Source organism: Rhinolophus sinicus, chromosome 2 (genome assembly GCF_057876585.1).
Source record: "Rhinolophus sinicus isolate RSI-liver-muscle chromosome 2, RSI-T2T, whole genome shotgun sequence".
Classification (NCBI taxonomy): Eukaryota; Metazoa; Chordata; class Mammalia; order Chiroptera; family Rhinolophidae; genus Rhinolophus; species Rhinolophus sinicus.
In genome coordinates, this window is record NC_142502.1 from 137,117,381 (window position 1) to 137,144,743 (window position 27,363).

The window sequence follows — 27,363 nt, forward strand, 5'->3', positions numbered from 1 at the left end:
CCTGAGCACGTTCCTTTTCCCTTGGTGGGGAGGATGTGGATAAGGTGGTCCTTGTAGGTTTGTGGGGGGATGGTCAGAATGGAACTGTCTGAAATCACCTCCTCGTGTCGAAATGAGTGATATTAAGGAAGTGTAACAACTGAAGACCACGCAGCAACTGGACCTAACTGGGGTGTTCAGCCCAGGTTTGTGCAGAAATAGCAGCAAAACTACAAGTCCCAGGATGCCTTTCACAGTACATGGTGTCTGTAGAGTTCACACATGCTCAATTGGTGGCTGGAGCCTGTTTTCTATAGGCTCCTGACTAGGTTAAATAAGGTGGAGCAAATGGTTCCACCCCAAAACCAGTGTTAAGAATTATGTTTGAGCCAAGCCCCAGGGTGGGGCCGGAACTTACCTTTGTACTTAGCGCTGGTCAAGGTTGGTGGGAACTGGCTGGGCGGGTCTGGAACTGGCTGCCATCGTGACACGTCTCAGAGCTGCAAGCAGGTTTGAATCCAGGATCCTTGTGGCCCTGCTCCTCAATTCCAGCCCCTTCTTATTCCTTTTCCTATTCTCCCCCACCCCCAGGGAACTTCCCACGGGTCTCACATAATTCCTGTTGCCCCTGAATTACAGAGATTCACAGACAGACCCAGGATTTTTACTACCTGGCTACAGGGTAATAGTCCCTTTTGATAGTCCCTTACTTGGAGACTCAATTCTCCACTGTTTCCTGGCAGGCAAGATATGCTGGAAAGAATGGACTCCAGTGCATTACCAGCTGAGGGTACACGTTAGGGATCAGGGCTGAGGTGGGAAGATGGTACAAGGTTTTAATGATGACCCCACCTTCTGTAGGTCCTGCCACCATGGCCTCTCAACTTCTCAGGCTGGCAGAAGAGTCTGGCCTGAGCCCTGGGGAGTCTGAACTGGCTGTGAACCCCTTTGACGGGCTCCCCTTCTCTTCCCACTACTACGAGCTTCTTGAGCAGCGCCGAGCCTTGCCTATCTGGGCTGCTCGCTTTATCTTCTTGGAGCAATTGGAGAGTAGCCCCAGTGGAGTGGTGCTGGTGTCTGGAGAGCCTGGCTCTGGCAAGAGCACCCAGGTGGGGGGGGATTCTGGGAGTAGACAGGAGGGAGGGGCCAGGGAACTGGCCTTTCCTTGGCAAGGGGGGATTGGGCTGCCAGGGGTTATGGGGGAGGTGGGCAAATGGAGTCTGTTTAGGCTGGCCCCAGGGTGGTAAAGGACCAGGATAACTCCCCCCAGAAAGGAGAGATTAAACTGGCCATAGCTCCCCTAGCACTTCTGACTGAAGTCGTGTGTCTCGCTGACTGGTTGTCCTTCCCTACCCCTACCCCAGATTCCTCAGTGGTGTGCAGAGTTTGCGCTGGCCAGGGGGTTCCAGAAGGGCCGGGTAACTGTCACTCAGCCCTACCCTCTGGCAGCCCTGAGTCTGGCCCTGCGGGTTGCTGATGAGATGGACCTGACCCTAGGTCATGAGGTTGGATATAGCATCCCCCAGGAGGACTGCACTGGTCCCCACACCCTGCTCAGGTGAGGCCTCCTACAGGCCCAACCCAAATCTAATTCCCCTTACCCACTAGGAATAAGCCCAGTCCTCCAACATCTCACCATACCCTCCCTCAGCCCAGCTCACCCTTTAAATCATGCATTATGCAACACTGAAGCCTTTTAACCCCAGCCCACACCTCATTCATCTTCACCGTCATCACAAGTCTCACTTTCCCAGCTGGAGTACAGTTTATGAACAGTGTTGTCAGTGAGGTTGTGGGTCACTGTTACGGGTCCACAGGCTTAGGAATCCAGTCAAAAGGTCTTTCTGACCTTCACTATCAAAATCTAGGCCCCCTAGGGAGAAGTTCCCCCGACTTCTGGGGCTGGTCAGTGTCCACACTGACTCCTCTGCTCACTGTCAACATCAACAGATTTTGCTGGGATAGGCTGCTTCTTCAAGAGGTGGCTTCGACCCGGGGTACTGGAGCCTGGGACGTGCTGGTGCTGGATGAGGCTCAGGAGCGGTCAGTGGCCTCAGATTTACTCCAGGGGCTGCTGCGAGATGCCAGGCTGGGAAACCTTCCAGACGACCCCCGAGTGGTTGTGGTTACTGACCCAGCCTTTGAACCTAAGCTCCAAGCCTTTTGGGGCGATCCTCCTATTGTACATGTACCCAGAGGGCCTGGCAGGTGTCCCACTCCCATCTACAGGGACACTGTCCCTACTGATCGAGTGAAAGCTGCTTGCCAAGCTGTGCTTGAATTGTGTCGGAAGGAGGCTCCAGGAGACGTGCTAGTGTACCTGCCCAGTGAGGAGGTAAACAGGCTGCCAAAGGAGGTGCCCCTTATGTCGCCTTCCTGTCCCGGGGAATGGGAGTGCTGCTTGTTAGGAACACTGATGTTCGAATATTCACTCTCTGTTGGGGTTCCAAGGGAAAACTCATGGATTTCAGGGTAAAGAGGTCTACCCCCATCTCTGATTCCATCTAATGCAGAAATTTGTGATTCAGTGAATTCCTGAAATTATAACTCCCCCAACTTTGAGGTGGTGCATTTTTTCAGAGTGAAAGGCCATAGCTTTCATCAGTTTTTCAAAGGGGTCTGTGATCCAAAAAGGTGAGAACTGCACTAATGCCCCACCCCTCTCCTCAGGAAATTTCCCTGTGCTGTGAATTCTTGTCCAGGGAAGTGGGGACCCTGGCTGTCCCAGGGCTTCCACCACGGGTGCTGCCCCTTCACCCAGGCCATGGTCAAGCCGTTCAGGCTGTGTACGAGGACACAGACTCGGGTGCCCGAAAGGTTGTGGTCACTCACTGGTTGGCTGACTTCTCCTTCTCCCTCCCTTCCATCCGACATGTCATTGACTCAGGACTGGAGCTTCGAAGTGTGAGTGACAGAGATGACGGGGTGTGGGGACTTACGATACAAATGGCCCGCTCTGATCTGTCTTGGCCTTGGTTGGGGGGTGGTGACAGGTGTACAATCCTCAGATCCGAGCAGAATCCCAAATGTTGAGGCCAATCAGCAAGTGTCAGGCAGAGGCAAGACAAGTGCGGGCCAGAGGGGCCCCTCCAGGTAAGAGCCTTTGCTCTCGCTGAGATCAAACACGAAAGCAGTAACCAATACACAAGCCTTGAAAAATCTACAGTGGTCTTCTCTCCCAAGTCTTTCTCCCCTCAGGATCCTGCCTCTGCTTGTATCCTAAGTCCTTCCAAGAACTAGAGGCTCCTCCACTGCCCCAACCCAGGGTGTGTGAGGAGAATCTGAGCCCCCTGGTATTACTACTAAAGAGGAGGCAGATTGCAGAGCCAGGGGACTGTCACTTCCTGGACCGGCCCGGTGAGCACCCCTCCTGCCCAAGTCCTGCCCACCAAATCTGACCCCCAGGCTCTGAGACTCCCTGCCCTATAAACCCTGTTTCCTCACCAGCTCCAGAAGCATTGATGCAGGCCCTGGAAGACTTAGACTATCTGGCAGCCCTGGACGATGAAGGGGACCTATCAGACCTGGGTGTCATCCTATCAGAGTTCCCCCTGCCCCCTGAGCTGGCCAAAGCCCTGCTGGCCTCGTGCGAGTTTGAGTGTGTGGATGAGATGCTCACTCTCGCTGCCATGCTCACTGGTATAACTCACCTCTCTCCTTGGCTCTTTCGGCTGCTTAGTCCTTCCCCTTGGTGTTTTGGGGCTCCACTTTCCACCCCTCACAGTACCTACAGAACCAAGCTGAATCACTTATCCCTCTCATGTCTCTAACCTTTTCTCCCTGCTGGTTCTTGCCTCTCAACATGCTCAAATCGCTCCTGTTATTACTAACACGCCACACCTCTCTTCTTCAGCCCTCTACTCCACTTCAGCTACACAGTATCATTTCTAACCTATTCCATCTAGTGTACTCCTCACCCACCGCATTCCAGATCCAGGCCTACCACCACACCGAGACGGCCCCAGCTCACCAGTGACCTCCCAAAGACCAAATCCAGTGAACACTTTTGCGCCCTTATTTATGACCTTCTTTTTTGACATGTGAGAATGCTGACGACTCCCACCTTGAAACTAAGCTAGGCCCTCTAAGCTTCTGTGACCACTCCTCATGGTTTTCATCCTACCTGCTGGCCATTCCCTTAATCTCTTCCTCGGGCTCTTTGTCCTCGGCTCATCCACTGTAAGTTGGACCTCGGGGTTCTATCCTTGTCCCCCATGTCTTCTCATTCCCTGAACTCTCCAAGCAAGTTCATCCACACCTGTGGTCTGAAAGGCGACCGTCACTCTTAAAATTTCCAAATCTTGTTCTCCCTGCCGATACCATTCTTCTGAATCTTCGATTATATGCCTGACTCCTGATGGACTTTTCTACCACAACAGTCCTTAGTACTTCAACCTAGAACTGAACTTGGGCACTTTTTTAACAACCTTTTCACCATCACCACCTCAAAATCATACCATCATCTCTGCAGCTCCATTTACCATTATTCTAGATTAATCTTTTTCCAGGTTCTTTCACTTTTATTTCCCAGATTTTTTTTTGGGGGGGGGTGTTGTTGTTTTTTAATTCATTAGTTCTTCTCCATAGTCACTGTCTCTTCCAGTGTTAGATCCCATCACTGCTCAGCTAGATCAGTAGCCTCCTAACTAGTCATGTGAACTTGTTCAAACACTTGGACTCTTATTTAAAAACTCTTCTTCAACAGCTATTCTTTACCTTCCAGTCAGAATGTAAACTCATTTGCACAGCACATCCCGCCTCTCATGACCTAGCCCATACCCACCTCTCCAGCTTTATCTCCTGTGTCTGCCATACATGCCATTCCCTCCACCCATACTAGGCATAAACATGCCATGCTACTAACTTCCGCGCCTTGGGGCTCCCACAGTCCAGAATCCTGCCTCTCTGCCACCTTCTCCACTGTGCTAATTCCTGCTGAAACTTCAAATATTGGCCCCCACACATATCGTGCTCATCCAGTTTGCTTGTTATTCTCTCCCACCAGACTCTAAGCAACTTGAGGGCAGAGGCTGTCTTTCATTTGTTTCTCTTTAATGTCTAATAAAGTGCACAGCACCTAGAAGTTATCAGTGTCTTTTGAATAAAATTCCCAGTAAAGTGACACTTCTCCCTTTTCACCAGTCTGCCTGTACTGCTATCCTCTCTCAGTCCCCAAAACGACCTTCCTCTCTTCTGCCTCCAGCTGCCCCTGGGTTTACCCGTCCTCCGCTCTGTGCAGAAGAAGCTGCCTTACGCCGGGCCCTGGAACATGCAGACGGTGATCACAGCTCTCTGATCCAGGTGTATGAAGCCTTTATACAGAGTGAGTGGCCCACTCTGCATCCTCTTAAGAGAATCCCGGATTTTCCAAAGAGGGGAGGTGGCGTGCAAGCAGCTGACAGATCTCTATGCCCAGGAAGCGGAAGCCCTTTGGCCAAGGGTGGGGTTCTTTCAGAGATTTCAAGGACTTTAGTTGTACCTGGTCTCTTTCCTCGCCTAGATGGAGCAGACAAGGCTTGGTGTCAGACTCGGGGTCTAAACTGGGCAGCACTGTGCCAAGCCCAGAAACTGCGAGGAGAACTCCTAGAACTCATGCAACGAATTGAACTTCCTTTGTCCCAACCAGCCTTTGGCTCTGAGAAGAATCGCAGAGACCTTCAGAAAGCACTGGTGTCTGGCTACTTCCTTAAGGTTAGGGGAAAGGGGGGTCATGAAAGTAGCAGGAGGCAGAGGGACCAAAGATTGGTATGCCACCTCTGAAACTCGGGTCCCGGTGGCCATTCAAAGGATTCTTTAGAACTAGGAGAAACTTTTCCTTTGAGGCCTTGGGGTACAAGGAGCTGTGGAAAATGCCATATGGTATGGTAGGGACTGTAACATCTAGAAGTAATGCTTTACTTTTAAAACTGTCACCACTCTTACTAATTCTTTCTTAACCCCCTTTACTTTTTTCTACTGTCTGCCTCTTCTCTCACACTTATTCCTTCAATATCTTTGCCTTTCAATGAGGTGGCCCGAGACACAGATGGCACTGGAAATTACCTGCTCCTAACCCATAAGCATGTGGCCCAGCTCTCCCCATACTGCTGCTACCGAAGCCGTCGGGCTCCTGCCAGACCCCCACCATGGGTGATTTACCACAGTTTCTCCATTTCCAAAGACAACTGCCTTTCCATTGTTTCTGAGATTCAACCACAGATGTGAGTTCTCTGGCACCCCTCCTACACCGCCCATTCCTCTTCCTGGGGACAAAATTATAGCTGGGGAGTCAGAGAACCCCCAAAAAGAAGAGGGGAATCTCAGTGATTTGTAGTAACGTGATTTGAGAAGATAGGGTTTGTGGAATGGGTGGTGAGAAGTTTAAAAATCTGCATTGTGAGGGAGGCTACAGAAATGATCTAATTATGACTCTCTCTGTCAGGCTAGTGGAGTTGGCCCCTCCATACTTCCTGAGTAACCTGCCCCCCAGTGAAAGCAGAGACTTCCTGAACCAGCTGAGGGAAGAGATGGCAGCTTCTTCAACAGCTTCAACAGAGAGTGAATCCACCTCCACCCAAGAGTTTGGAGATGCCTGTGTCCTGCAGTGACCTGCCCAAGGAATGGAGCAGAGCTCATCTCATCACCTTAGATCCTCCCTCAGTCTAGCACTAAGGCAGCCAGCCAAATTTAGAAGACCAAAGTTTAGGGTCAGATATAAATCATGGCACCTGAGTCTCAAGAAATGGTGGGCTGAGAGTAGAGGGAACTGGGTAAGCCATAGTCTGCATAAGGTAGGACCCTTTCCTTAGCCTTCTTCTAATTACTGGAGAGGGACTGACAGGCCCCCTTATCCCCAACTTAAGCCAAACCCATCCTTGTGCTCCCTTGTGGGCTATAAAAGTTCTTTTTCTATGGTGCCAAATTTGAGTTTGGTTTTGTATCAGCATATACAACATTCATGAGTTAGAGATGACACAATATCAAAGACTCAGGGCCAACTTCTCCAGCGGTATCCCCTTGCCTGGTTCCCACTCTGGTCAAGTCTTTGTGGTCTGCTGACCTAGTTGTCACCAACACAGAACGTGAGTAGTTTGACTACAGTTGGCCTCTGATCCTGCCTAAAGCTCACTTCTCGCTACCACACTGCTCCCGATTCCAGGGGAAGGAGAAAGGGGCTTCTAGAGAATCAGACAAAATTTTCCCTTTCATCCTCATACAACTTAAATTCGGCTCCTTCCGAAATCTCAAAGCTATTTCAGCCATCCCCAAACTCTCAACCTTCCATCAACAAGCTTCCTGGCAGCCCTGGCCTGCCCACAACCTAAAGTCTTTCTAACAACGTCAGGGACATCATGGTTTCCTTTCTTTCCAGCTGGGTATTCCTTTCCCTTTTCTTCCTTTGGACTACTAACTTTAATATCCTCCATCATCTTGCACATTATGTGTTTGTAGAATTTGGTGGGGGAAAAAAAGATTTTGTCCTTAGAACTCTGCTTTCCTCCTCAGAATTTCCTCCCTTGGAGATTCTGTTCTCATCATTCCATCTATCTCCACCTCTATATGGATGTCAACTAACCTCCCCCAAAGCATTTTTCCAGGATTTATTCTCTGTAGGTCTAGCACTTAGTTTTGCCCGCAGCGTTAACCTTGCTCCTATCGTCCCAATTTCCCCCTTCATCATCCACAATACCATTGATTTCCTGATCCTCTACATTTCCAGCCTCAGAGTTGTCTTTGATTCTTCTTAAGTCTATTACTTCCTAACTATTTGCCAAGTTCTGCTCACCCTAAATTCACTGGGCCCATTAAATTTGTCCACTGCTTCTTCCTCTATCCTCTCTGTCCCTGAAGGATAAGTGTTCCTAGATATTCCCTTTCATCCGGTGAAAGATGAAAGAGAAGTATCTGTCGCCCCTGCCACTCAGGCACATTGTGAAGCTCTCAAATAGGAGGACGTAGTCAACAGGTTGAACACACATGGACAACATGAGGCTTAAAGTCAGGAAGGAATCCTTAGCGATTATTTACAGAAGGATGAGATGCCCAATGTGGATAACTCTGATTCCTGTCACAGTCGGACTCGCTTTCCAGCACCTCGTCCATTACTCCGCTGTCGTTGGCGTCTTCCTTCCTTCCTTCACACCTTTGGTACCCACCCAGCCAGTGCGGGCTGCCGCATCCAGCACCACCTTTCACCTGCTGCAGCCCGGCAGAACTGCACTTTCGACCCACCCGCCGAAGACTCCTGCGTCTCTCAGAAGAGCAGCTCCCATTGGCCAGCCCGCCCCACCTCCCCGCACCTCATTGGCTCCCGTACTTCAGGTCCCGCCCTCTCGGCGCCTCAGGTTCCAGCAGCGGTGCGAAAATCCAACTGAAAAACGCGGGAAAGGCCGCATCTCAGCGTGCAGAGCGAGCGCGCCACGCTGGCCTGGGAGCCGGTGGTGGCCGAGCAGCCCTCGACGAGAGCCTCAAGGCCGGCTACTCCTTACGCGCTGCCCTGCCTCGGGACCACGGCGAGGGAAGCCCTGGGCCCCGCGCTCCACGCGGCTCCTCGGTCCAGAAAAGCGCTCGGCCGGTCGGGCAGGCGTCACTCACACCACCGAGGCTAGCCCGGACACGGAAGCCACCTTGTTGTCCTCGGCCCAGGGCTGCAGGTTCTGCAGAGCGAAGAGCGACGAGTTGTGCAGGCAGAGCGGGTCTGGGGGCAGCGGCGGCCGCAGCGGCCGCGGTAGCGCGTCCTGCTGCAGGTGCAGGAGCAGCCGGCCGGCGCGGTGCCGCTCCGCCTCGCGCTCTTCTGCCGTCTGGCGCCTGGGCGAGCGGAGGTGCGGGGTTAGCGAGGCCAGCCCTCGCCCGCCCCATTCCTCACCACCACTTGGCCGGGCCCGCGGTCCCTCCCCGCCCCACGCCTCACCGCCACTTGGTGCGTCGATTCTGGAACCACGTCTTGACCTGAGCGTCGGTCATGCGCAAGGCCTTGGCCAGCGCCGCCCTCTCGGCGGAGGCCAGGTACTTCTGGCGCAGGAAGCGCCGCTCCAGCTCCAGTACCTGCGAGCGGGAGAAGGACGTGCGCGGCTTCTTCCGCTTCGGGGGTGTCCGGTTTTGGTAGGGGTGGCCGATGCGGCGCGTCCCAGAGAAGGGCGAGAGCGCGGCTGCATGGAGAAAGGAAGAGCAGGGCAGGGTTTGCAGGGCGGCCTGAGGCGTCCCTGAGAAGAAAGCGCGGCTGCCTGGGCCGCGGAGCTCCCGCGCACGGTCCTTAACGGTGCTCCAAGCTCGGCCCCGCATCAGTGGAGGCCTCTAGACAAGAAAGAGCCTCGGAAGAAACGGCCCTCCCCCTTGGGTGAGGGAGAATCGTCCCCATAACTACACCCTGCCCTCCCCGTGGTGTGAACAGTGGACTGCAGAGGAGAGCGCGGACATCGACGGCAGCTCCCTCCCCATCGCCTCAGCTAATGGGACCAAGAGAAACAAGTTGGGGCAGGATCCCCTGGGGTGACCTGGGAGGGAGGGCGATTAAAAGAGACCAGGAGTTGGATCAGAAGGTTCAAAGATGAGAAAACCGGGTCAGTGTGGGCATAACGCTGGAGGGGTTGGGCAACCTCACCCGTGAGCCGGTCCTTGGCAAAGCGGCGGCCGCTGTCCATCCATGGGAAGGTGAGTCCCGCTAGGCCCCCGGCTCCGCCCAAGCCCGAGGGGCCAGGAACCGCAGTCGCACCTCCCGCGGGCGGTGGCACTGGCAGCGGGCGGTGCGCCGGGACGCGGATCACGCCGCCGGGACCCACGCCGGAGCTGCCAGGTAGCGGGCCCAAAGACCCCGCGGGGCAGTAGCTTGAGGCTCCGTGAAACCCACCCGAGAACGCGGCACTCTCCCCATGGCCCTGGCCCGCGTGACCCGGGCCTAGGCCGTTCCCGGGGGGCTCTGGGCAGCTCAGTATCTGATCAATGCCGAAGCTGATTGGCTCGTGGTGCGGGTGGTTGTGCGAGGCCAGCACTGCTGGCTCCATGGGTCCGGGTCAGGAAGGACCGCAGGAGGTTCGGTGGTTGGCAGGGCGCCCCAGGCAGCACTGAGAGCCCAGCAGCTGAGCGCTCGGGGCGGCGGCCTCAGGGGCCCGCGGGACTGGCTGCGGCGGGGCGCCGGGGCCCCCAACACAGCTTCATCCCTGTGCTCCGAGAGTAGCCGCGCCCATGCCGGCCTCTGCCGGGCGTCTGTGCAAGGACTCGCATCCCGGGGGAGCGCGACCGGCCAGGGCCCCAGGAGCGCCCTTTCTGTCTCTGAAGCGCAGATGGACCCTGGGCTGCTACCGGGCCTCTGCCGGAGTCCGGGGTGGAGAGGGTTGGCCGGCTTGGGCTGGGGCAATGACTGACAGATCAGACTCCGGTGGGCAGTGGGGACTGGGGGTAGGGCAGGGGCGGGGCCCGGCCCGTTAAAGGGGAAGAGACTCTTGTTTGCGCCAAGTGCTGGGAAGACTGGCCTGCAGGGATAGAGGGGGTGGGGTGGGGGTGACGAGGGTGTTAGGAACCAGGCTTAGCGCGGGAGGGGCCAGATCTTGCCTGGGTCGCTGCGCGCTGAGTCAGCCGAGATGCGCACCGCAACTCCATCATCACCGGCCTCCGCCTTTGGGCTTCCTCGGCCTCACCCGCTTCCTCGCAGGTGCCTCCTCCCACAGCCGCCACTCTTCGCCTCCCGATGGGTCCTGCCAGCCTATTGCCGGATTCGTTGTGGCCCTCGCCTAAGTGCCCTCGAAGACCAAATCTCGTTAAGGCTTCCTGGATGCGATGGGAAGCGGCTTGGGGAACTGCGCCGGCGAGTTGGAGGCCTAGGAAGAGGACAGGTGTGGGAAAGTGGTGGCAGGACGCGTCCGGTGGGCTAGGGCGGGGAACAACCACTCTCGGCCAGTGTCCTGGTGCACCTCCTGGCCTCTCCCGTGGGACCCATAGCTCCTTCCGGGAGCGCCAATAATTGGCGCCCTGTGCTTCTTAGAATTTTGATTTTCTGAAATCCGTGTAAAGCGGACCCTTGGCTCAACTCAGGCGGGTGGGAGCTTGAGGCTGACGTTCTGCCTCCGAGAGCGGACCACTAACGCGGGACTCTGCCCCTCCACGCTGCGCCCGGGGAGTCTCTTCTCACACACTTTCCCTCCCTCAAAGAGGGAGGATGAAATCGCCACAGGCGACACTTGGGACCTCACTGAAGCCTTCGGAGAATCCCAGCCTCCTCATTTCCCATAGAAGCTTCACCCCACCCAAGCCCAGAAAACTGTGCCTGGAGCGTGTTAGAGGAGGGAAGTGGGGAAAAGACCGAAGCCGCTTGGTGACCTTGTGACCTTTGGCCACAGACCCAGAAGCTGGGAGTGTGTGAACTCTGCGTCCTTCCCTGGGATGGGACCCCTGGCCGGGTGGGCCCCTGCGCCTTAGACCCGCCCCTGCCGCCGCCCGGCCCGGTGCAGGCCGTCATAATCGGGTTAGCTGGGTCGGAATTACATTACCTTCCCTGGCCCACCCGGGCTTGGGGGGGGCCTGGCGCCTGTGAGCCGGTGAGACTGGGCGCAGGGAGGGGGGTGTTCCTACCATCCCATGGTGGTTTGGCACCAATGAACAGCTCAACCTGCCTCAGACAGGGGGTGGCCAAAGGACCCCTTCTGGCTGTGCCAACCCTAGCCCCTCAAGCCTAGCCCACTCGGTGCTCAGCTCCAGGCTGCCCATTACCCATGGGAGCCAACATGCCATCTAAGTCTAGTAGATGGGTCTCCCTGGGAGCATGGATCTTCCAGTTGATTCTCCAGGATCTAATGGGAAGGACTCTGCCCCTCCTTTCTCCCCAGCAGATGGGCTGGCAGCCTGGTGCCTGGGGCAGGGTGAGGGGCCTTTTCTCTCTAGGGAACCAGGAATGATATTTGGGCATCTGGGCAGGAAGATAAGAGAAAAGAGGGAGTGGGCTCTCTCCCCACCCAAAGCCACCAGCCTCTCAGTGTTCTCAGAAACCTCAGTCTGAAGGGGAGGGAGGCAGTGGGCATTAATATGGGACATCCTCCCCCAACCTTGCCTAGCTCCATTATCCAATTTCTCCAGGCCTTCCCCCACCCTGCCAACAGCCCTTCTGAAAGGGAGTGGGGGCTCCTACAGATTTGGCAGGTGTGTTTTTATCTTGGTGGAGAAGACAGACATTATCACCTCCCCTGGCTCTTCACAGAAGCCCAAGCTCCCTTTCTCAGCAGCAGAGGGGTGGGGCTGCTAGGATTCTTGAAACTTCTCCTGTTCAGGCAAAACCTTCAGAGAGAGCACTGGCTGCATCCCGCCAGATGTGAACAGAAAGCCTAGGAAAACAGCAAAGCAAATAAAGCCTTTGAAGGGGACTGGACTGCAGGTTAGGAGTTTGTCAGTCCCTTAACCCCCACGCTAGGGGGTGGGCCTCTCAGGAGAAGGTGCGCACTAGTGTGTCTCCAACCAAGCTGAATAAATCCTTCTCAAATGAATCAACGAGTGAATCAATGAAGGAAGAAATGGCAGCATCATGCAGCCCTGCAGCCCTGCTTACTGTACAGACTGCCTTTTGAGGTCAGCACAGACGGCACTGCCACCCAGGAGCGCCACCTGACCCTTTGAGGAGAATGGTCACAGACATGCAAATCTTCTAGGAAGTTAAAATATTTTAGCACTCCTCTTCAAGAACAAAGGGCATCCTGTTCTGTCAGCACAGTCCTAGAAATTTCTCTGCTTGGCTTCACCTTGCTGATTCCGAATCTCTGGAAAGGATGGTTCCTTCTAGTTTATGTTGAAGATGGGGTTGTGCTGTTCACACCGCCACATCCCATACACACCGCTTTGGATCCATCTCACTATCTCCTACATGCACGTGGCCCCCCAACTCTTCAAGTTTTCAAGTTTCCAGCCTGCAGCTTCCCAGGAAGAGGCCCCATCCCCAGCCTGTGCTTCTGTGCTTTCCCTTCCCTCCTGCTGGTGGTGCAGTGTCCTTCCTTCAAGATGGCCCCACTCCCATATCATCAGGTCTCTAAATAACTTCACCCTTACTACCCCCAGCTGTCTTAGATCTCTATTATCTAGACAAAGTCTTTGCCTGACTCTCTAAGAGAAAATGTTTTCTTTTCCCTTTTAGTGCCCATACCCACTGCCTCCATTATCCGAGGACTCTGACATGTTTTACTTCGTTGATCACCAATTATTTCTTGAAATGTCCCTTCTTTTGGCTTCCATAATGTTGTCTTAGTCTATATCTTTGGGCTTTCATAGTCACTGCTTATGGTTTTTTTCCTCCACTGATTTTTCTTCTTCCACTGAAAACTGAGCCTTCTTCAGAGCTCAGGCTTCAGCTTTCTCTCTCTACATATGCTCAGGTTTCATCCACTCCAATAGTCCCATCTATTACATCCACCCAGAAAACTCTGGGACCACTATCCCGTTCTTACATTTGTGCCCCAGCCCCACCGTTCTAGCCTTCTGGCCAGCTCCACCTGCCTTTGCTGCAGCCACCAGGCTGGAGAAGAGGCTCCCCTCCCAAGCTCATTCACTTCCTCCTATTATGCTTTCCTTCGAAATGTTTCATATACAGCTCCATTTCTACTGATAAAAGCCTATTCTAGTCCATCATCACCACCACCTACATTCATTCATTTGTTCACCCCCAAAATTTTGATTAAACACCTACTCTGCACCTAGTACTGGAGAGAGAGCTGTGTAAACACAACAAAAATTCCCTGCCACTGAGCTTACATTTTCATGGAGGAGGGCAGGTGTAAAACAAGAAAAGTACACACTATATTAAATAATATTAAATGCTAAGAAAGAAAATAAAGCGGGGAAAGGGGAGAAGTGGTGTAAGGGTAGGGAGTTATGATCTATCTAGAATGATCACTGAAGGCCTCTTCGAGTAAAGACCTAAAGGAAGAAAGGAGCCATTTGGATATCTGAGCATTTCAAATTTGGGACACAGTGGGAGTATATATCCTGGTATATCTGTGGAACAAACAGTGAGGGGTCAAGGGTGGCTGGAGACACTGAATGACTGTGAGAGATCATGCAAGGCCTTGAAGACCATTGTAAGGACCTTGCCTTTTATTCTGATTGCAAAGGGAAGCTACTGGAAATTTTAAACAGCAAAGTTAACACACCTGAAAATTTTATTTTTAACAACATTCTTAAGGTAAAACTGACATACACTAAACTGCATATATTCAAAATGTACAATTTGATAAGTTTGACATATGTATACACCAGTGAAACGATCAACACAATCAATAAAGATATCCATCAACTCGAAAAACTTTCTTGTATCCTTTTTTATTCATTTTTTACCAGAATCACTCTGTGCTGCCGTGTTGAACATGGGCAATTGTAGAAGAAAAGCTGGCAAGAAACCACTGTACTCATCCAGAGGAGACATGATGGCATCTTGGCCCAGGGAGGTAAGCAGTGGCTGTAGTGAGAAGTAGTTAAAAAATCACTAATCTCATAACTTCTTGCTGCTTATGCACTCCAATTCACTCTGAAGATAAATGAACAAAAATGTTTCTTTCATAGGGTAACTCCCTCCATTCAAGTCTGCTAGCTCCCTTTTGCTCGCAGTCTAAAAGTCCCAAATCCATAAGGCCCTGCTTCTAATACCAATACTCTCGAATCCACACCTTGGCCTCCTTCCTCTCCCTCTCCGGTCACTCCCCTCCAGTCTGCCGTTCTTGTCTATTTCCACCACACATCTTATTTCCCCCGTCCCCACCTACGGTACGCACACACTCTAAATGGTGTCCACACAAAGTCCCACTTTCTTCGGAAAGCCTTTCGGGGTCTCCACTGGGATCTCTCCCTTTTTGAATCTCCAATTGCACTTGGTATTAACACTTCACTGTAAATTTATCCTTGTTTTTTAATCCCACTGTAAATACTGAGACAGTGTGTACAAGCTTTCGGAGCTCCTGCGTCCTCCCCAAATACGAGGCTGGGCTTATGCTACTGCAGGGGCTCGCTGCCTCAGCGTGTCCGTGTGCTGTAGTGTCCTAGTCGTCCTCCCCTCCTCCTTCGCATCTGCTCTGCATTAGTCTGTCCCAGGCCTCCGCAGGCGCCGATGATTGAATCATCATCATTAACCAGGGCCTGCCCCCCCATCCCCGGCGGCAGGGGGAGGATGGAGGGGGGCGATGTAAGATCACAACCAAGTCCCTAGGGGTCCCTCCCTCCCCGCCACCCTCCCCAAGACTCCGCAAAGCCCGAGAAACTCCCGCTGTGGAGCCGGGGAAAGGCCCGCCATCGGGATGAAGCTCCGTAATGCGGACGCGTCGGCTGACGAGGGAGATATTACGAAGAGAGGGCCCCAGAGGGGCTTCTTTAGCGGGGTTGCTGTCACAGGAGTTGGATGACCCCGGGCTTCGGCGGGCGAAGACCCCCCGGGTCTTTAGCGGTGGGAGGGGGAAGTCTTTTGCAGGCTCCAAAAGTTAGTCCCGAGACACGGTAGGGTCTATTGTGATGATTACTACAGGAAGTCAAAGAGACAGGACCCCTCCCCACGGCCCCCCACTCCCTAATTAAGGATTGAGGAGGGGGAGGGGCCAGTGGGGCTCAGGTGAGCACACGGGGAGAAAGGGACGTGGGCGGGGCCTTACAGAGGGTCAGCGAATCCGAAAAGACCTGAGCCCTCGTTGCTGGGCGACAAGTCCCGCCCCGCAGGCGGCACCGGAAGTGGCAGGCTGGGATCAGCCTTTAAGATGGCGTCTCCTCAGGGGGGCCAGATTGCGATCGCGATGAGGCTTCGGAACCAGCTCCAGTCAGTATACAAGATGGATCCGCTACGGAACGAGGTGCAGGGGCGGCAGGGTTACTGCCGTGGTCGGCTAGCGGTGCGAACTGGGGCAGCATAGTGGACAGGCTGTGGCTGGCCGGGTGCCCAGTGCGCCTGCGCAGAGACAGGGGCCCTAATGCGCCTGCGCGATTGCGGTCCAGCTGCCAAATTCAGGGCTAGGACGCCTGCGCATTGTGCCGCCCACGTCGTGCAGTCTCCCCGGGGAAAGGAAGGTCCGGCGAGTCCACGTGAAACGAACCCCCGCTGTGCGCGGAGCCCTCTGCTGGGCATAGGGGTAGTGTCAGCCCCCAGGCGCTAATACTCGGCTGACCACGCAGGGTGTGGGGTTTGGCCGTGGAGTCTGACGAAAGAGGCGACTCCCAAGCTGGGGAAGGCTCAAGGGTTGGGGTTGGGGAGAGTGATCGGTAACTAAAGGGTGTGTCCACAGGAGGAGGTCCGAGTAAAGATCAAAGACCTGAATGAGCACATTGTCTGCTGCCTGTGCGCTGGCTACTTCGTGGATGCTACCACCATCACAGAGTGTCTTCATACTTGTGAGTGTCCTGGACTCTGGCTGGTTCTTCCAGGCCCTCGTCCTCACCAGGCTGGCTGTCAGCCTTTGGGCTGTCTGTCCCAACCACACAGGCACCCTATCCAGTCCAAGAACCCGATTCCCAAAGAGCCTGAGAGTCTGCTTTTCTTTTCCTGCGCAGTCTGCAAGAGTTGTATTGTGAAGTACCTCCAAACCAGCAAGTATTGCCCCATGTGCAACATCAAGATCCATGAGACACAGCCACTGCTCAACCTCAAACTGGACCGGGTCATGCAGGACATCGTATACAAGCTAGTGCCTGGCTTGCAAGACAGTAAGTGACCAACCTGACTATGAGGGGGTCTCTTGAGGACTCATGCTGGGTGGCAGCTTGAGGTGACCAGGGCTTTGGTGGGAATCGTGTAGTTAAAGAAGTTGACAAAAAGTGAGGGAGGCGGCCTGCCTGGTGGCTCAGGTGGTCGGAGCCCCCTCCTCCTAACACCGAGGTCACCCGTTCGATTTCCACCTGGGCCAGTGAGTTGCACCCTCTACAGCTAAGATTGTGAGCAACGGCTCTCCCTGGAGTTGGGCTGCCCTGGAGCAGCCAGAGGTTAGCGTGAGCTGCCACAGGCTACTGTAAGTGGCCCACCAGCGGCCGGCGATCAACCTCAGCCCAGGGGAGCACAAGGCTCATAATACCAGCATGGGCCAGGGAGCTGTGTGCTACACAACTACACTGAGAAACACTTGAACCAGAGTGGAGGAGGAGGTGGAAGGAGGGGGAAAAAAAGAATGAGGGAGAGCTAATATTTACATCCTATACTCCACTCTCTTCTAGGTGAAGAGAAGCGGATTCGAGAATTCTACCAGTCCCGAGGGTTGGACCGAGTCACCCAGCCTAGTGGGGAAGGTATGTCCCTTGGCAGCAGGAGGGGAAGGTAAAGCCCCAGAGCATTCCTCCTGCCCAGTTTTGCTCTCTGGGGGAAAATGAGTATGGAACCTGTGCCACCCTAGTTACTACTCTGTCTTTCTCAGAGCCAGCCCTGAGCAACCTCGGCCTTCCCTTCAGCAGCTTTGACCACTCTAAAGCCCATTACTATCGATATGATGAGCAGCTGAGCCTATGCCTAGAGCGGCTGAGGTGAGGGGCAGGGCCTGGGCTATCTGAAATGACAGTGTCAAAGATTCAGAGCCAGGGAGGGGCTCTGGAAGAGGGCGATCAGAGGGAGTGTCTATTCCCTTGAAGAGAATATATCATGGCTCTGGATGGGGCGCAGGGGAAAGATAGGGCTCCCTAACTTGTGTCTGTTTCCCTCCAGTTCTGGCAAAGACAAGAGTAAAAGCATCCTGCAGGTGAGCGAGGATGAGGGGAGAGCCTCTCTAAGGATACTTACCTCCGCAGGGCACTTCCTTCACACACTTTGTTCTCTTTCCTCTCCTCTACCCCCAGAACAAATATGTCCGATGTTCTGTTAGAGCTGAGGTTCGCCATCTCCGGAGGGTCTTATGTCATCGTTTGATGCTAAATCCCCAGCATGTAAGTATTTCCACAGAAGGTTTTTTGGGGAGAGGGAAGGGGCTATAAAGGGAGGGTCACAGTCTAGAGTAGACCAGGTTAGTTCTTGACCTTGGACCAGGGAGCTGTGTCCTGCACAACTAGCGGGAGAGGAGAGTTCCTAAAACTGTGCCCTCATTTCCCTACTAGGTACAACTCCTTTTTGACAATGAAGTTCTCCCTGATCATATGACCATGAAGCAGATATGGCTGTCCCGCTGGTTCGGCAAGGTGAACCAGGGCCAAGGCAGTCCCCAGGGTGGTGGTGGGCTGAGGGGGCCTTTTGGGTAAGAATGCTGCCACTGACTACGTTTTCCCCTTGTTGTCTCCTTAGCCATCCCCTTTGCTTTTACAATACAGTGTGAAAGAGAAGAGGAGGTAGGGGCCAAGTCCCTGCCCCATCCCTCTCCCCTTCCCTCCCCAGATATTTATGTGAAATTAACTGCAGCTTTATTTTTTGAAATAAAAACTTTAAAAAAGCATCTTTTTTCTTCCTTTATGTCCTACCACACATTCATGCTTTTCCTTGTGTACTGCTTCCCTCAGAAATCCTCTGAGTGCCATCAAGAAGGCAGCTCCTCAGTGAATGACTAAAGGAGAGGGGTAGAGGACCCTCCACATGTAAAACTCAGAAGATGAGCTAAGTGAAGCCAGGCCACCCACATCAGCTTTTTTTGAAGGGAAGTTTTTCTAGAGGTGAGCTCTCACTGTCCTTGCATGTTATAACATACGACGCAGGCCTGAGTGGAGGTGTCCTAATTCAAGAGAGGTGAGAGAGAGTGGGGCTTGGGTTGATTAGTGACCATTGCAGGACTGAAGATTTAAAGAAAAATCCAAAGAACTGCACTATGGGAGGAGTCTAAAAAGGCGGGGTGGGGGGGGAGGGTCACAGGACACACATGGGGATAGTCAGAGTTGGAGACCTGGCTGTCTATACAAGATTCACTTGGCCTTCAAATACCTGCACTAGGTGAAGTCAGGTCGGGGAAAGAAGAGAGGGTAGTTGAGGAGGAGAGGAAGCCAGTGCCCAGGAGAGCAAAAGCAGCTCCAAGGAACAAGAGGGAAGCAGGAAGGCTGGCCCTCCACTGAGTAATTCAGCAAACATTCCTTGTCTGTATGAGCGCAGCCATGAGCGCTAGGCTCTGAAAATAAACCCAGCCAGTGTCCCTATTCTGCAGTCCTCTAAGTGGGGGAAGCCAGAAACTTTCCCAACTGGGACAGTAACAGAGGGAAGCTAGAGACCGAATCTAGGCAACAAAGGGGCAGGGACAAGCGGGAGGAACAGCCTGCAGAAGTGTTGCCGGAACCCAAGTTTAAAGCCTAAATCTCCTGCTAGCTGAGGTCTGACTCCATGAAACCAAGGGAATCCTTGTGCATAGCTGGTGAGGGCTGAAGGCACCAAGCTTCCACGGATGAAGAGGATGAAGATTGGGTGGCAGAGGACTTGGGGGAGGGGTATAGTGAAGGCCACCCCCTCAAGTGTGCTGAGCAGGCAACAGACCAGGGTGGGGACACCAAATTGCCACTCGTGTGGGTAAATACACGATCTCCAAGAGTCTGAAAACTTGCCATGTTTCAAAACTGTCCATGTTTTGGGCCTCATGTCCCTAATGCCTCCCTGCCCCACCCCCCCATACTCAGCTGTCCTTGAAGGCCTGTGTCACCTCCTCCAGGAAACCTTTCCTCAGTCAGAATCGGCTTCTTCCACCACCTGTACACCAGCGTATACCTCAAGGTTTTGGATTAATTCTATCTATCCAGAGTTCCCCACTCTCCCCAAATTGAAGCTCTGGGGATTCTGGGGCCCACCAGAGCACGCTGCAGTCAGGCTGTTCTCTAGGCAGTTTGCTTGTGAAAGTGAAAGGGTGTTTCTGAGGAGTGATTCAGAGGGAGAGGTGTGGGCTAGGGGGAAAGAGATTACAAACACCCCTGAGGACTTTTCTGGCCCAAACAACTGCAGGAATTGGGGCTGTCCGCTGGGCGTCAAGAAGGCCCAGCCAGAAGATAGGCTGCCCGAGGCCCCAAGATTTGGGGATAAGGCCTTTGACAACACAGGGCTTGTGGCCAAGGAGCAGTCAAAGGCGCTCAGGCCCCGATCTGGGGTGGAGCAGCTGCCCCGCCTTGCCCCCAGCTCAGCCAAGCCTTCCTTTTGTCTGTCAGCGGTGGTGGCGGCGGCAGCTGTGGTGCAACTCCCCAAGGTGGCTGATACAGGCCAGCTGCTGGCTCCGCCCTGCTTTCCCTGGATCTATGAGCCCATTATCCCCCTGTCTGGCCCGCCCCTACGCAGGCCCTATTCCTCAGGGTCACTCGGGTGGGTCTCGATCTACTCCAGGGCGGGCAAATCAATCCCATGGTTCTCTTGGGCTTGATGCAGCACTCGCTCAACTCGCCCTCCGCCCGGCACCCTTGACCTCTGGGCACTTCCAAGCGTAAGCATCAGTCCTCACCTGCAGGGACACGCTTGCCCGTGCCCCTGCCGCCCTTTCTCACCTAGCTACTTCTGCTATCCACACTCACATGGGGGAGGTGGCACCGAGATTTGCCCTGGCCTTTGGCATAGAGGGGACAGGTTCCTCAGCCTGGCCTGTCTCTCCTAGGGCTGAGGGGTGGAGGGAGTGAGGAAATAGAGACGAGGGACTTCCCTGGGACAGTGGGTATCAGGCTGCATATAAATGGGGGGGGTCTGAGTATTCTGCTGCTCCCCATCCCAGCCCGCACACCCCCAGCTGGTGGCAGTTGAGCAGAGCTCTTTGTGAACCAGTGAAAAGGGCCAGAAAGAACGCACAGACTGGAGGCCCTAGAAGTAACAAAACTGAAATATCAGTATCAGAATCAGTTCACTCTGAAGTAACATTTTCTGAAAGAAAACAATCCCAGAAGTGTGCAGATGCCCCACCTCAGACTCCTCCACCTGGGGTTTCCTTCCTAAACTCCTATTTCCCATGGTTAACGGATTTTAGCGGGGGTGGGGGGGGTGGGGGGGGGTGGCAAGCACATCTCTGAGACTGTCTTCTGCGCACCACCCAGAGGCTGTTGTTCTGAGGATCCCCAATCCCAACCCTCTTACACTCGCAGAATTCAGCGGAAATCCAGAGACTGTTTGTTTTTTTATTTTTTATTTTTTGACTAAATGTTTATTGAGCAGATCTCCTTACCAAGCCAAGAAGATGGGTCGATCTGGGGTGGCCTGGATAGAGGAAACTGCCAGATGAGAGACTGAGGTGCGCAGGGTGGGTGAGAGGTGGTGTCTCAGGGAATGAGGGAGAAAATGCGGCGACAAGGAAAGGGAATAAGGTGTGAGATAAGGTGGAGGGATGAGGAAATGAAAATCTGAAAAAGTAATGAGGGAAGATGTGAGAAAGCAATGTTAAGAGGGAGTGAAAGTTGGAATGTGGGGGTCTCTACAAGTGGAGGGAGTGGAGGACCCAAAGATGTCTGAAAGGGACAATGAGGGGAATCAGGGACACGAGGGATTGCTTGGGAATGCTGGGAGAAAACCCTCTGAGAGGTGGAGGGTAGGCAGTGATGAATGATTACGTGTATGTCTGAATTGTTCTGGGAAGGGCTAAGACGGAGAAGCGTTGGACCACGGTTCAGGGAGGAAGAGGCGTGCATCACACAGCACTGGAGACTCGGGGCTCCTGAGCTGGGGTGGAAGAAAACCTATGAGACAGCTGAAATCCTCCCAAGCCCAGAACCCAGGTTTAATCTCTTAATCTTCCTCATTAATCACTCACCCTCCTCCCACCCCCTCCAGGGATCCGGTTTCTCCCCAGCTCAGGTTCCAGAGGCTTCGCTGGGAAAAGTCCCCTCCCTTGGCCCCACAATCATCTGGATAAGTCCCTGGACGCCTGGGAGACCTTACTTGGGCTTTACTGTCAGCAGCCTCCTCCCATTACGTGTCTCTCCTTCCCTCTCCTCCCCCCAACTCACATCTGGGGATCGCCTGACTCCATTGTGCAACCCCATTACCTGAGCCCAGCTGCAGGGGGGAGAAGGTAGGCTGGAGAGATGGAAGTGGAGGAAGGCAAAGGCCCTTCAGGAGAGCCCCACACCCCACACAGACACTAGTAATTGAGAGCAGAGGAGATGACATAAAAGCTACATAGAGGATGCATGAGTGAAAGTAGTGGTGTCTGTTTGGTGACAGGCCTAGGATGTGAGCTAGGCAGTTTCTGCAGCCTCCTGGGACCCTCTTTAATTGCAGATTTAAGTGAAACCACCAGATCATTCAGAGGGCTGAGGCCTCTAGCTGAGTATCTCTCCCGGCCCTCCTCTGCCCCCACCGTTAATGACCAATTAACAAGGTTCTGAGGCATCTCAGCTTTCTGACTCTGTTCTCTGACCTAGCGGTGGCCCATTGAGCCAAATTGTTCAATCTGCCATAAGGGGACTATGTGAGGGGGTGCTTCTGGGGAATAGGATGGTCATTGGTGGGAGCCATTACCGAGATGACCCTGTGCTTCTCCACCTTTGTTGGGTGGGCCAGGTCAGTACCTCAGTATGAGGTTCCCAGACACCCATTATCAAAGTGTCTTCCTGTCCGTGTTAAGGAGTCTTTAGCCCAGGTGCCTTGGATCTCCCAAGCCCTGTTTGGGGAACCCCAACTGCGGGCTCCACTTGCCCCAGGGAATGTACAGGTGGACACAGAAGATCACAGCACAAATGCTGGGACGTGCAGAGGTCTAAGAGAAGGTGACAGAAGGGACAGTCCAGGAGAGACCACCGGTTCTTAATGGCACTGTTTGAAAAAACTAGAAGAAACCGTCACAGCGAGTTCAGAGTTCTGGAGTGGTGAGTTCCTCAGGAGTGGTGGGGCTTCTCTGTCTCTGGGCTGTGGGTTCCCTAGCTATTTGGGGTGTAATTAATGAACAAAGGCCTTACCTTGTTGGGCTTCCACTGGTGGAGCTGTGCTGTCCCAGAGCTGCTGTAATTAGTACAAAGGGGCGCTGTGGGGTGCTCACCCCAGTATAAGCACAGGACTAGATTAGTTGTGGGAGAGAAGAAAGACACACAGGACAAAGATAAAATAGGTATGAATATCCCAGGCCTCAGAGTTTGTCCCTGGGTTGGCAGAAGTTTCTGTCTCTGAATCCTGTTGGGTCCATGAAATCTGCCCTTCAAATCACTCTTCCTTAGGGCAATGGCCGGTGGCCCCTCCCACGAGTGTTCCTGCTTGGGTTTCTGGGCCTCCCCAGACTAGGGAACCCCTACTGTAACTACAGAAGCTCAGTAAGGAGACGAAGATCAACTGATAGACTGACAGAACAGTGTAACAGAAGGCCCTCCGTGGAGGTCGGTCTTCACTGGCAAAGACCCCTCCTGGGCAGTAGCCCTGGCTCCGGGTTTTGTGTCCTCTTTCCTGCGGTCCAGGTCTACCGCGCTTCTCTTTGTGTTTTAACATCCTTAGTACCTCTGAGCCGCTAGGACAGTCTTGGGTCCAGCGGGAGAACCCGCTGGAGTTCACTCTCACCTGCGCGTGCTTCCCCCAATGCAAACCCATTATACCCGTTGCAGTCGCTCCGCTGGACCGGTCCTTCCAAGTCTTGAGTCCTCCCAGCACCCCACGCCGCGCCAATAACTTCCAGTTGCCACCACCTCTTTAAAGAGTTTTCCGCAGGGGTGGGGAGGGGACGAGGGGACCGGATCAGGAGACTGAGGTCCTTCCTAGGTGGGATCGGGAATCCTAGCAGTCAGCTCTGATCCCCCTCCTTGGAATTTTGCACATCCTCAGCCATTGGGGGCAGGGAAAACAATTTTATTGCTGACGATTTTATGAGCCTGAGCGGCAGCTAAGCGGGAAGTGTGTGGCACACAGCATCTGGGGGCCGCCCAGGAAGGGTCCCGCTGAAATGAGCACTGGGCCCGCGCCCGGCTGCGCGGAACGACCCGGCGGCTGGGTCTGGTGGGTTGTTCCTCTGGCTCGTCTCCGCGCCTCCTTAGCCGGTAGAAATATCGCTGCAGGGACATCTACCAGCTCCAGACCCACCGCGGACCCGGGTTGGGAGGTGGGGGCGCAGGAGGAGGGGCACACGGGGCTCGAGCCCAGCGCGGGGGGCGGGTCCGAGGCGGGGGCCCAGATAGGGAGCAGCATGCCGGGGCCCAGGCAGCTGCGGAGACCAGGGCAGCGGGTGGCGGGACGCCACAGCCCAGCCAGCCATGAGCTCGGGACCCGAGCCCCGGACAGCCCGGACACCATTCAGCATCGCAGACATCCTAGGCCCACACATGGTTCCCCGAGGACCCCCTGCGTCGCAGCTTCCAGAGTGGAGCCCAGGTCCCACGCCGCCGCTGTGCGCGTTGGAGGAGCTGACGAGTAACGCTTTCCGCGGACTTGACCGGCATGCGCCGCAGCCCTCTGAAGGTAGAGCGCCGGCCAGGTCACGCACTGTGACTTGGCCTTCTCCCCATCCCTGTCCTCCAGGTTGTCGGTCTCCACCGTCGTTCACCCTGGCTGCCACCCTAATCCGCTCCCTGCCCTCAGCCCACGTGCCGAGACTTGCATCTCCCGCTCCTCGCTTCCCCTCCATTAGTTCCCAGGCTCCGCTGCCAGAGCTGCGGGGAAGGGCCGGCTATCGAGAACTGAGCGACCCGGTGGGCCGTTCGCTGTAGGCGGGGCAATCGTGACAGAAAGGCCGGAGAAAAGGAAACAAAAGGCCAGAGCAGGAGGCTGTAAACGAATGAGCTAGGGCTAGGGCCGCGCATAAAATGCTGGGAGGCAAGGCTCGAATCTCTCCGGATAAACACGCTCTTCCGCAAACCCCTCTCTTCTGGAGAAGGCGCAAGGAGCTTCAGGTCCTTGGAGCGGCAAGGACCCCGGGACTCCGGACTCTGTCCTTCCTTGCGCTTTGTACCCCCACTACCTCCCTCTTGGGCTTGTGGAGGGGGCGCCTGTGTCACTAAGAAAGAGTAAGCCGAGAGTGCCCGACGCGACCCACCAATCTAAAGAAGGGCCAGATCCGGGTCCTGTTATGGACCATGCAGGGTGGGCTGCCCCTACGTGGACCACGGTTGGCCCCCCACCTCTGGTGCCGGCCCCAACATGCAAGCCGGCCTAATAGAGGCCTCAAAGGCCCCGCCCCACACAGTCTGATCCCACACCAGGCCTCCTCTGGTCTGTCCCACCTCCTCCCACTCCTACCCCAAGATGCCCTCAGCCTGCTGCCTGCCTCCCGTACCCCAGTGGCGGGTTCCACTTTGTGTCCCACTCCCTCCTCGGCCTGACCCCTCGTGCAGTTTGGTAAGGGACCACTGTCTGGCTCCGGTCCCCTCACCCTCACCATGGCCTGACCCCACCCAGCTTTTCCTCCCAGGCCGAAGCCGGATTCACGAAATCGGGAGACTGACCCTGCCCTATCCCCCCCCCCCCGCCCCCGCAGGCCACGTGGCCCCAGGCGCTCTGGGCTCCGGCCAGGCTGGCCGCAGACGGCGAAAGTCACGCACAGCGTTCACCGCGCAGCAGGTGCTGGAGCTGGAGCGGCGCTTCGTCTTCCAGAAGTACCTGGCGCCATCCGAGCGAGACCGGCTGGCAGCGAGGCTCGGCCTGGCCAACGCGCAGGTCGTCACGTGGTTCCAGAACCGGCGCGCCAAGCTCAAGAGGGACGTGGAGGAGATGCGCGCGGACGTGGCCTCGCTGCGGGCGCTGTCCCGCGAAGCCCAGGGCGGTCTCGCGCTGCCCGACGGCGCCCCGGGCCTCGGCCCCACACCGCCTGACGCCCGGGTCCACCTGTCAGAAGAGGAGATACAGGTGGACAATTGACTGAAAAGCCGCCGTCTGGGCTTTGGAGCCCTGGACACCTCGCCTCCGCGCTCGGCGCGCAGACCGGGTAGCCGGGTGGAGGGAGGGTGCCGGCTCCGGCCTCTTCCGGCTCACAGTCCAGAAGCTCCCCTTTCCCAGTTGTTGAGAATAAAGTTCAGACTCCGTCGCACCACGCCTCAATCCCGCGCCGGGAGAATGAGAGCAAAATCTACTGATTATTGCGAAGATTCCGCGCTTGGCACTGTGCGGAGCGCTTTAAACGCGGTTTCCTTTAACCCTCATAGCAACCCTATAAGGTAGGTGATAAAATTATGACCTGTTTACAAAGAAAAAACTCCTACGTCAACATTTGGACCCAGGAATCCAGCCAACCTTCAGAGACTCGGGGCTAAGGGGACGGGGATAGAACTGTGGTAACTTCCGGCGACCCCTCCCCTGCTAGCCGCCTGGGTCGCAGGACTCCCCCGCGCCTCTGATCGGCTGCCGCGTCGGAGACCTTGCTCCTAACCTCTATACCGGCCCCAGCGTGAGGGCGTTGTACCTGACACTTTCCTCTTTCCTCACCCTGAGGTCATTTGTTGATGGGGTTCCGACCTTTCACCCCTCCCCTGCTGAAAGAACCCTACGCTGAGACACATAGTGATGCCCCTGGGAAAGAGAGCACACCTGTACTGCTGGTACCGCCGCCCCACAATTGGGTGGAAAATGTTCCCCCGGGACCCTGGCGGTGGCCGGAGAGTGGGATGGCCTGGCCCTGCCCCCGAAGGCGGAGCTTGGAGTAGCGGCTTTGGAGGATGGAGACCCCCAGCCTACCTTGGCTGGTGGCCATTTGACATTAATTTATTCCACTGGTGATTAATCATCCTGTAGTGCGATGGAGAGGTAAGAGGAGCGCTTGGTAGCTGCAGGCCCTCCCCCATGCCTGGTCTTCCCGGCGGATCTGCAGACTATACTTAGGCTTCTTTTCTGCTTCTCCCGGCTCCGTCAGTCCCTCCACCCTCCTCAGACCTTCCCATGTGTCTACCCAGGTGTTGCAGTCCCACTCTCAAGGATGCTCTGGGAATAATCCACCCAGGGTTCAAGGGGGCTCAGCTAGGTTCTCAGTTGCAGGTGGTCCCAGGAGAGGGTATTTCAGGGAGGGTGAACAGGGCTGGAAGGCAGAAGGGAACCTGACATTTTCAGACAACAGCTACCACTCATTGAACAGTTCCAAGTGCCTTGCATGGATTAGTCTTCACAATAACCACATGAAATAATGAGGCTTTAATTTCACTTTAAGGATAAGGAGACTGAATCACAGAAGCCCAAGAAACTTGGTCATGTCATGAAGCTTCTAAGTGGTGGGGCCAGGACTCACCAGCTTGTTTGTCTGTCTCAGTGGCTCATGCTTTTGGCCACTTACACTTTTGGCTCTGTCCTTATAACTGTGACTGGGCCTAACTGAAAGAGAAGGGTTTACAGAGAGAGGAGAGAGGAAGGGCCAACGGTAGGAATTCAGGCATCGTACTGTAGCCAGAGCATGGAGCATGATCCTTGGAGGATTTAGAGAAGAGGCATGACACCAATGTTTAGGGCCTGCTAATCTGGCTGCATGTACAGGGTGAACCAGAGACTGAGGGAGTAGTGTATTTCTGGCCACTGTAAAAGGTAAGAGCAGAGAGAATTCAGGACCAGACTCGGAGGGGGCGGAGGAGAGAGGCTGTCAGGAAAGAAGAATCAGTATGATTCCCCCAGTGACCAAAAATTACAGGAGTTAGTGATGTCCTTGCAAACCT

General features: G+C 54.7%; 4 protein-coding genes and 1 long non-coding RNA gene across 9 annotated transcripts; 3 read left to right on the forward strand and 2 right to left on the reverse strand.

Annotated features, from left to right (window-relative positions):
* The first annotated feature begins 88 nt into the window (after positions 1-88).
* On the forward strand, positions 89-6,880 carry DQX1 (DEAQ-box RNA dependent ATPase 1). 3 transcript variants are annotated; one of them, XM_088796077.1, is made up of 12 exons: positions 89-489; positions 841-1,088; positions 1,344-1,537; positions 1,930-2,314; positions 2,650-2,883; positions 2,973-3,072; positions 3,178-3,336; positions 3,427-3,618; positions 5,183-5,302; positions 5,480-5,670; positions 5,989-6,179; positions 6,401-6,880. In XM_088796077.1, the coding sequence occupies exons 2-12, from the start codon at positions 852-854 to the stop codon at positions 6,564-6,566; spliced, it is 2,169 nt and encodes a 722-aa protein (XP_088652203.1). In that variant the 5' UTR covers positions 89-489; positions 841-851; the 3' UTR covers positions 6,567-6,880. The 3 variants fall into 3 exon arrangements, with proteins under 3 accessions (XP_088652203.1, XP_074188322.2, XP_088652204.1); XM_074332221.2 differs by lacking the exon at positions 89-489 and having other exon boundaries at positions 496-1,088; XM_088796078.1 differs by lacking the exons at positions 89-489; positions 5,989-6,179 and having other exon boundaries at positions 496-1,088; positions 6,401-6,543.
* Positions 6,881-7,951: 1,071 nt separating this feature from the next.
* TLX2 (T cell leukemia homeobox 2) lies at positions 7,952-12,933 on the reverse strand. Its single transcript, XM_019750270.3, has 3 exons — positions 9,560-12,933; positions 8,870-9,107; positions 7,952-8,766 (listed from the first exon to the last, which is right to left on the reverse strand). Exons 1-3 carry the CDS (start codon positions 9,957-9,959, stop codon positions 8,550-8,552), a joined length of 855 nt encoding a protein of 284 aa, XP_019605829.2. The 5' UTR covers positions 9,960-12,933; the 3' UTR covers positions 7,952-8,549.
* Positions 12,934-14,234: 1,301 nt separating this feature from the next.
* On the reverse strand, positions 14,235-15,703 carry LOC141571569 (uncharacterized). Its single transcript, XR_012496407.2, has 2 exons — positions 15,567-15,703; positions 14,235-14,386 (listed from the first exon to the last, which is right to left on the reverse strand). It is a non-coding gene; the product is annotated as an uncharacterized LOC141571569 (long non-coding RNA).
* On the forward strand, positions 15,608-18,311 carry PCGF1 (polycomb group ring finger 1). 3 transcript variants are annotated; one of them, XM_019750265.3, is made up of 9 exons: positions 15,608-15,761; positions 16,191-16,296; positions 16,456-16,608; positions 17,113-17,184; positions 17,310-17,415; positions 17,594-17,627; positions 17,725-17,811; positions 17,980-18,060; positions 18,164-18,311. In XM_019750265.3, exons 1-9 carry the CDS (start codon positions 15,669-15,671, stop codon positions 18,209-18,211), a joined length of 780 nt encoding a protein of 259 aa, XP_019605824.3. In that variant the 5' UTR covers positions 15,608-15,668; the 3' UTR covers positions 18,212-18,311. The 3 variants fall into 3 exon arrangements, with proteins under 3 accessions (XP_019605824.3, XP_088652205.1, XP_019605821.3); XM_019750262.3 differs by lacking the exon at positions 15,608-15,761 and adding an exon at positions 15,782-16,037; XM_088796079.1 differs by lacking the exons at positions 15,608-15,761; positions 18,164-18,311 and adding an exon at positions 15,780-16,037 and having other exon boundaries at positions 17,980-18,157.
* Positions 18,312-21,929: 3,618 nt separating this feature from the next.
* LBX2 (ladybird homeobox 2) lies at positions 21,930-27,095 on the forward strand. The gene is made up of 2 exons (XM_019750272.3): positions 21,930-24,193; positions 25,209-27,095. The coding sequence occupies exons 1-2, from the start codon at positions 23,989-23,991 to the stop codon at positions 25,586-25,588; spliced, it is 585 nt and encodes a 194-aa protein (XP_019605831.2). The 5' UTR covers positions 21,930-23,988; the 3' UTR covers positions 25,589-27,095.
* The last annotated feature ends 268 nt before the right edge of the window (positions 27,096-27,363 follow it).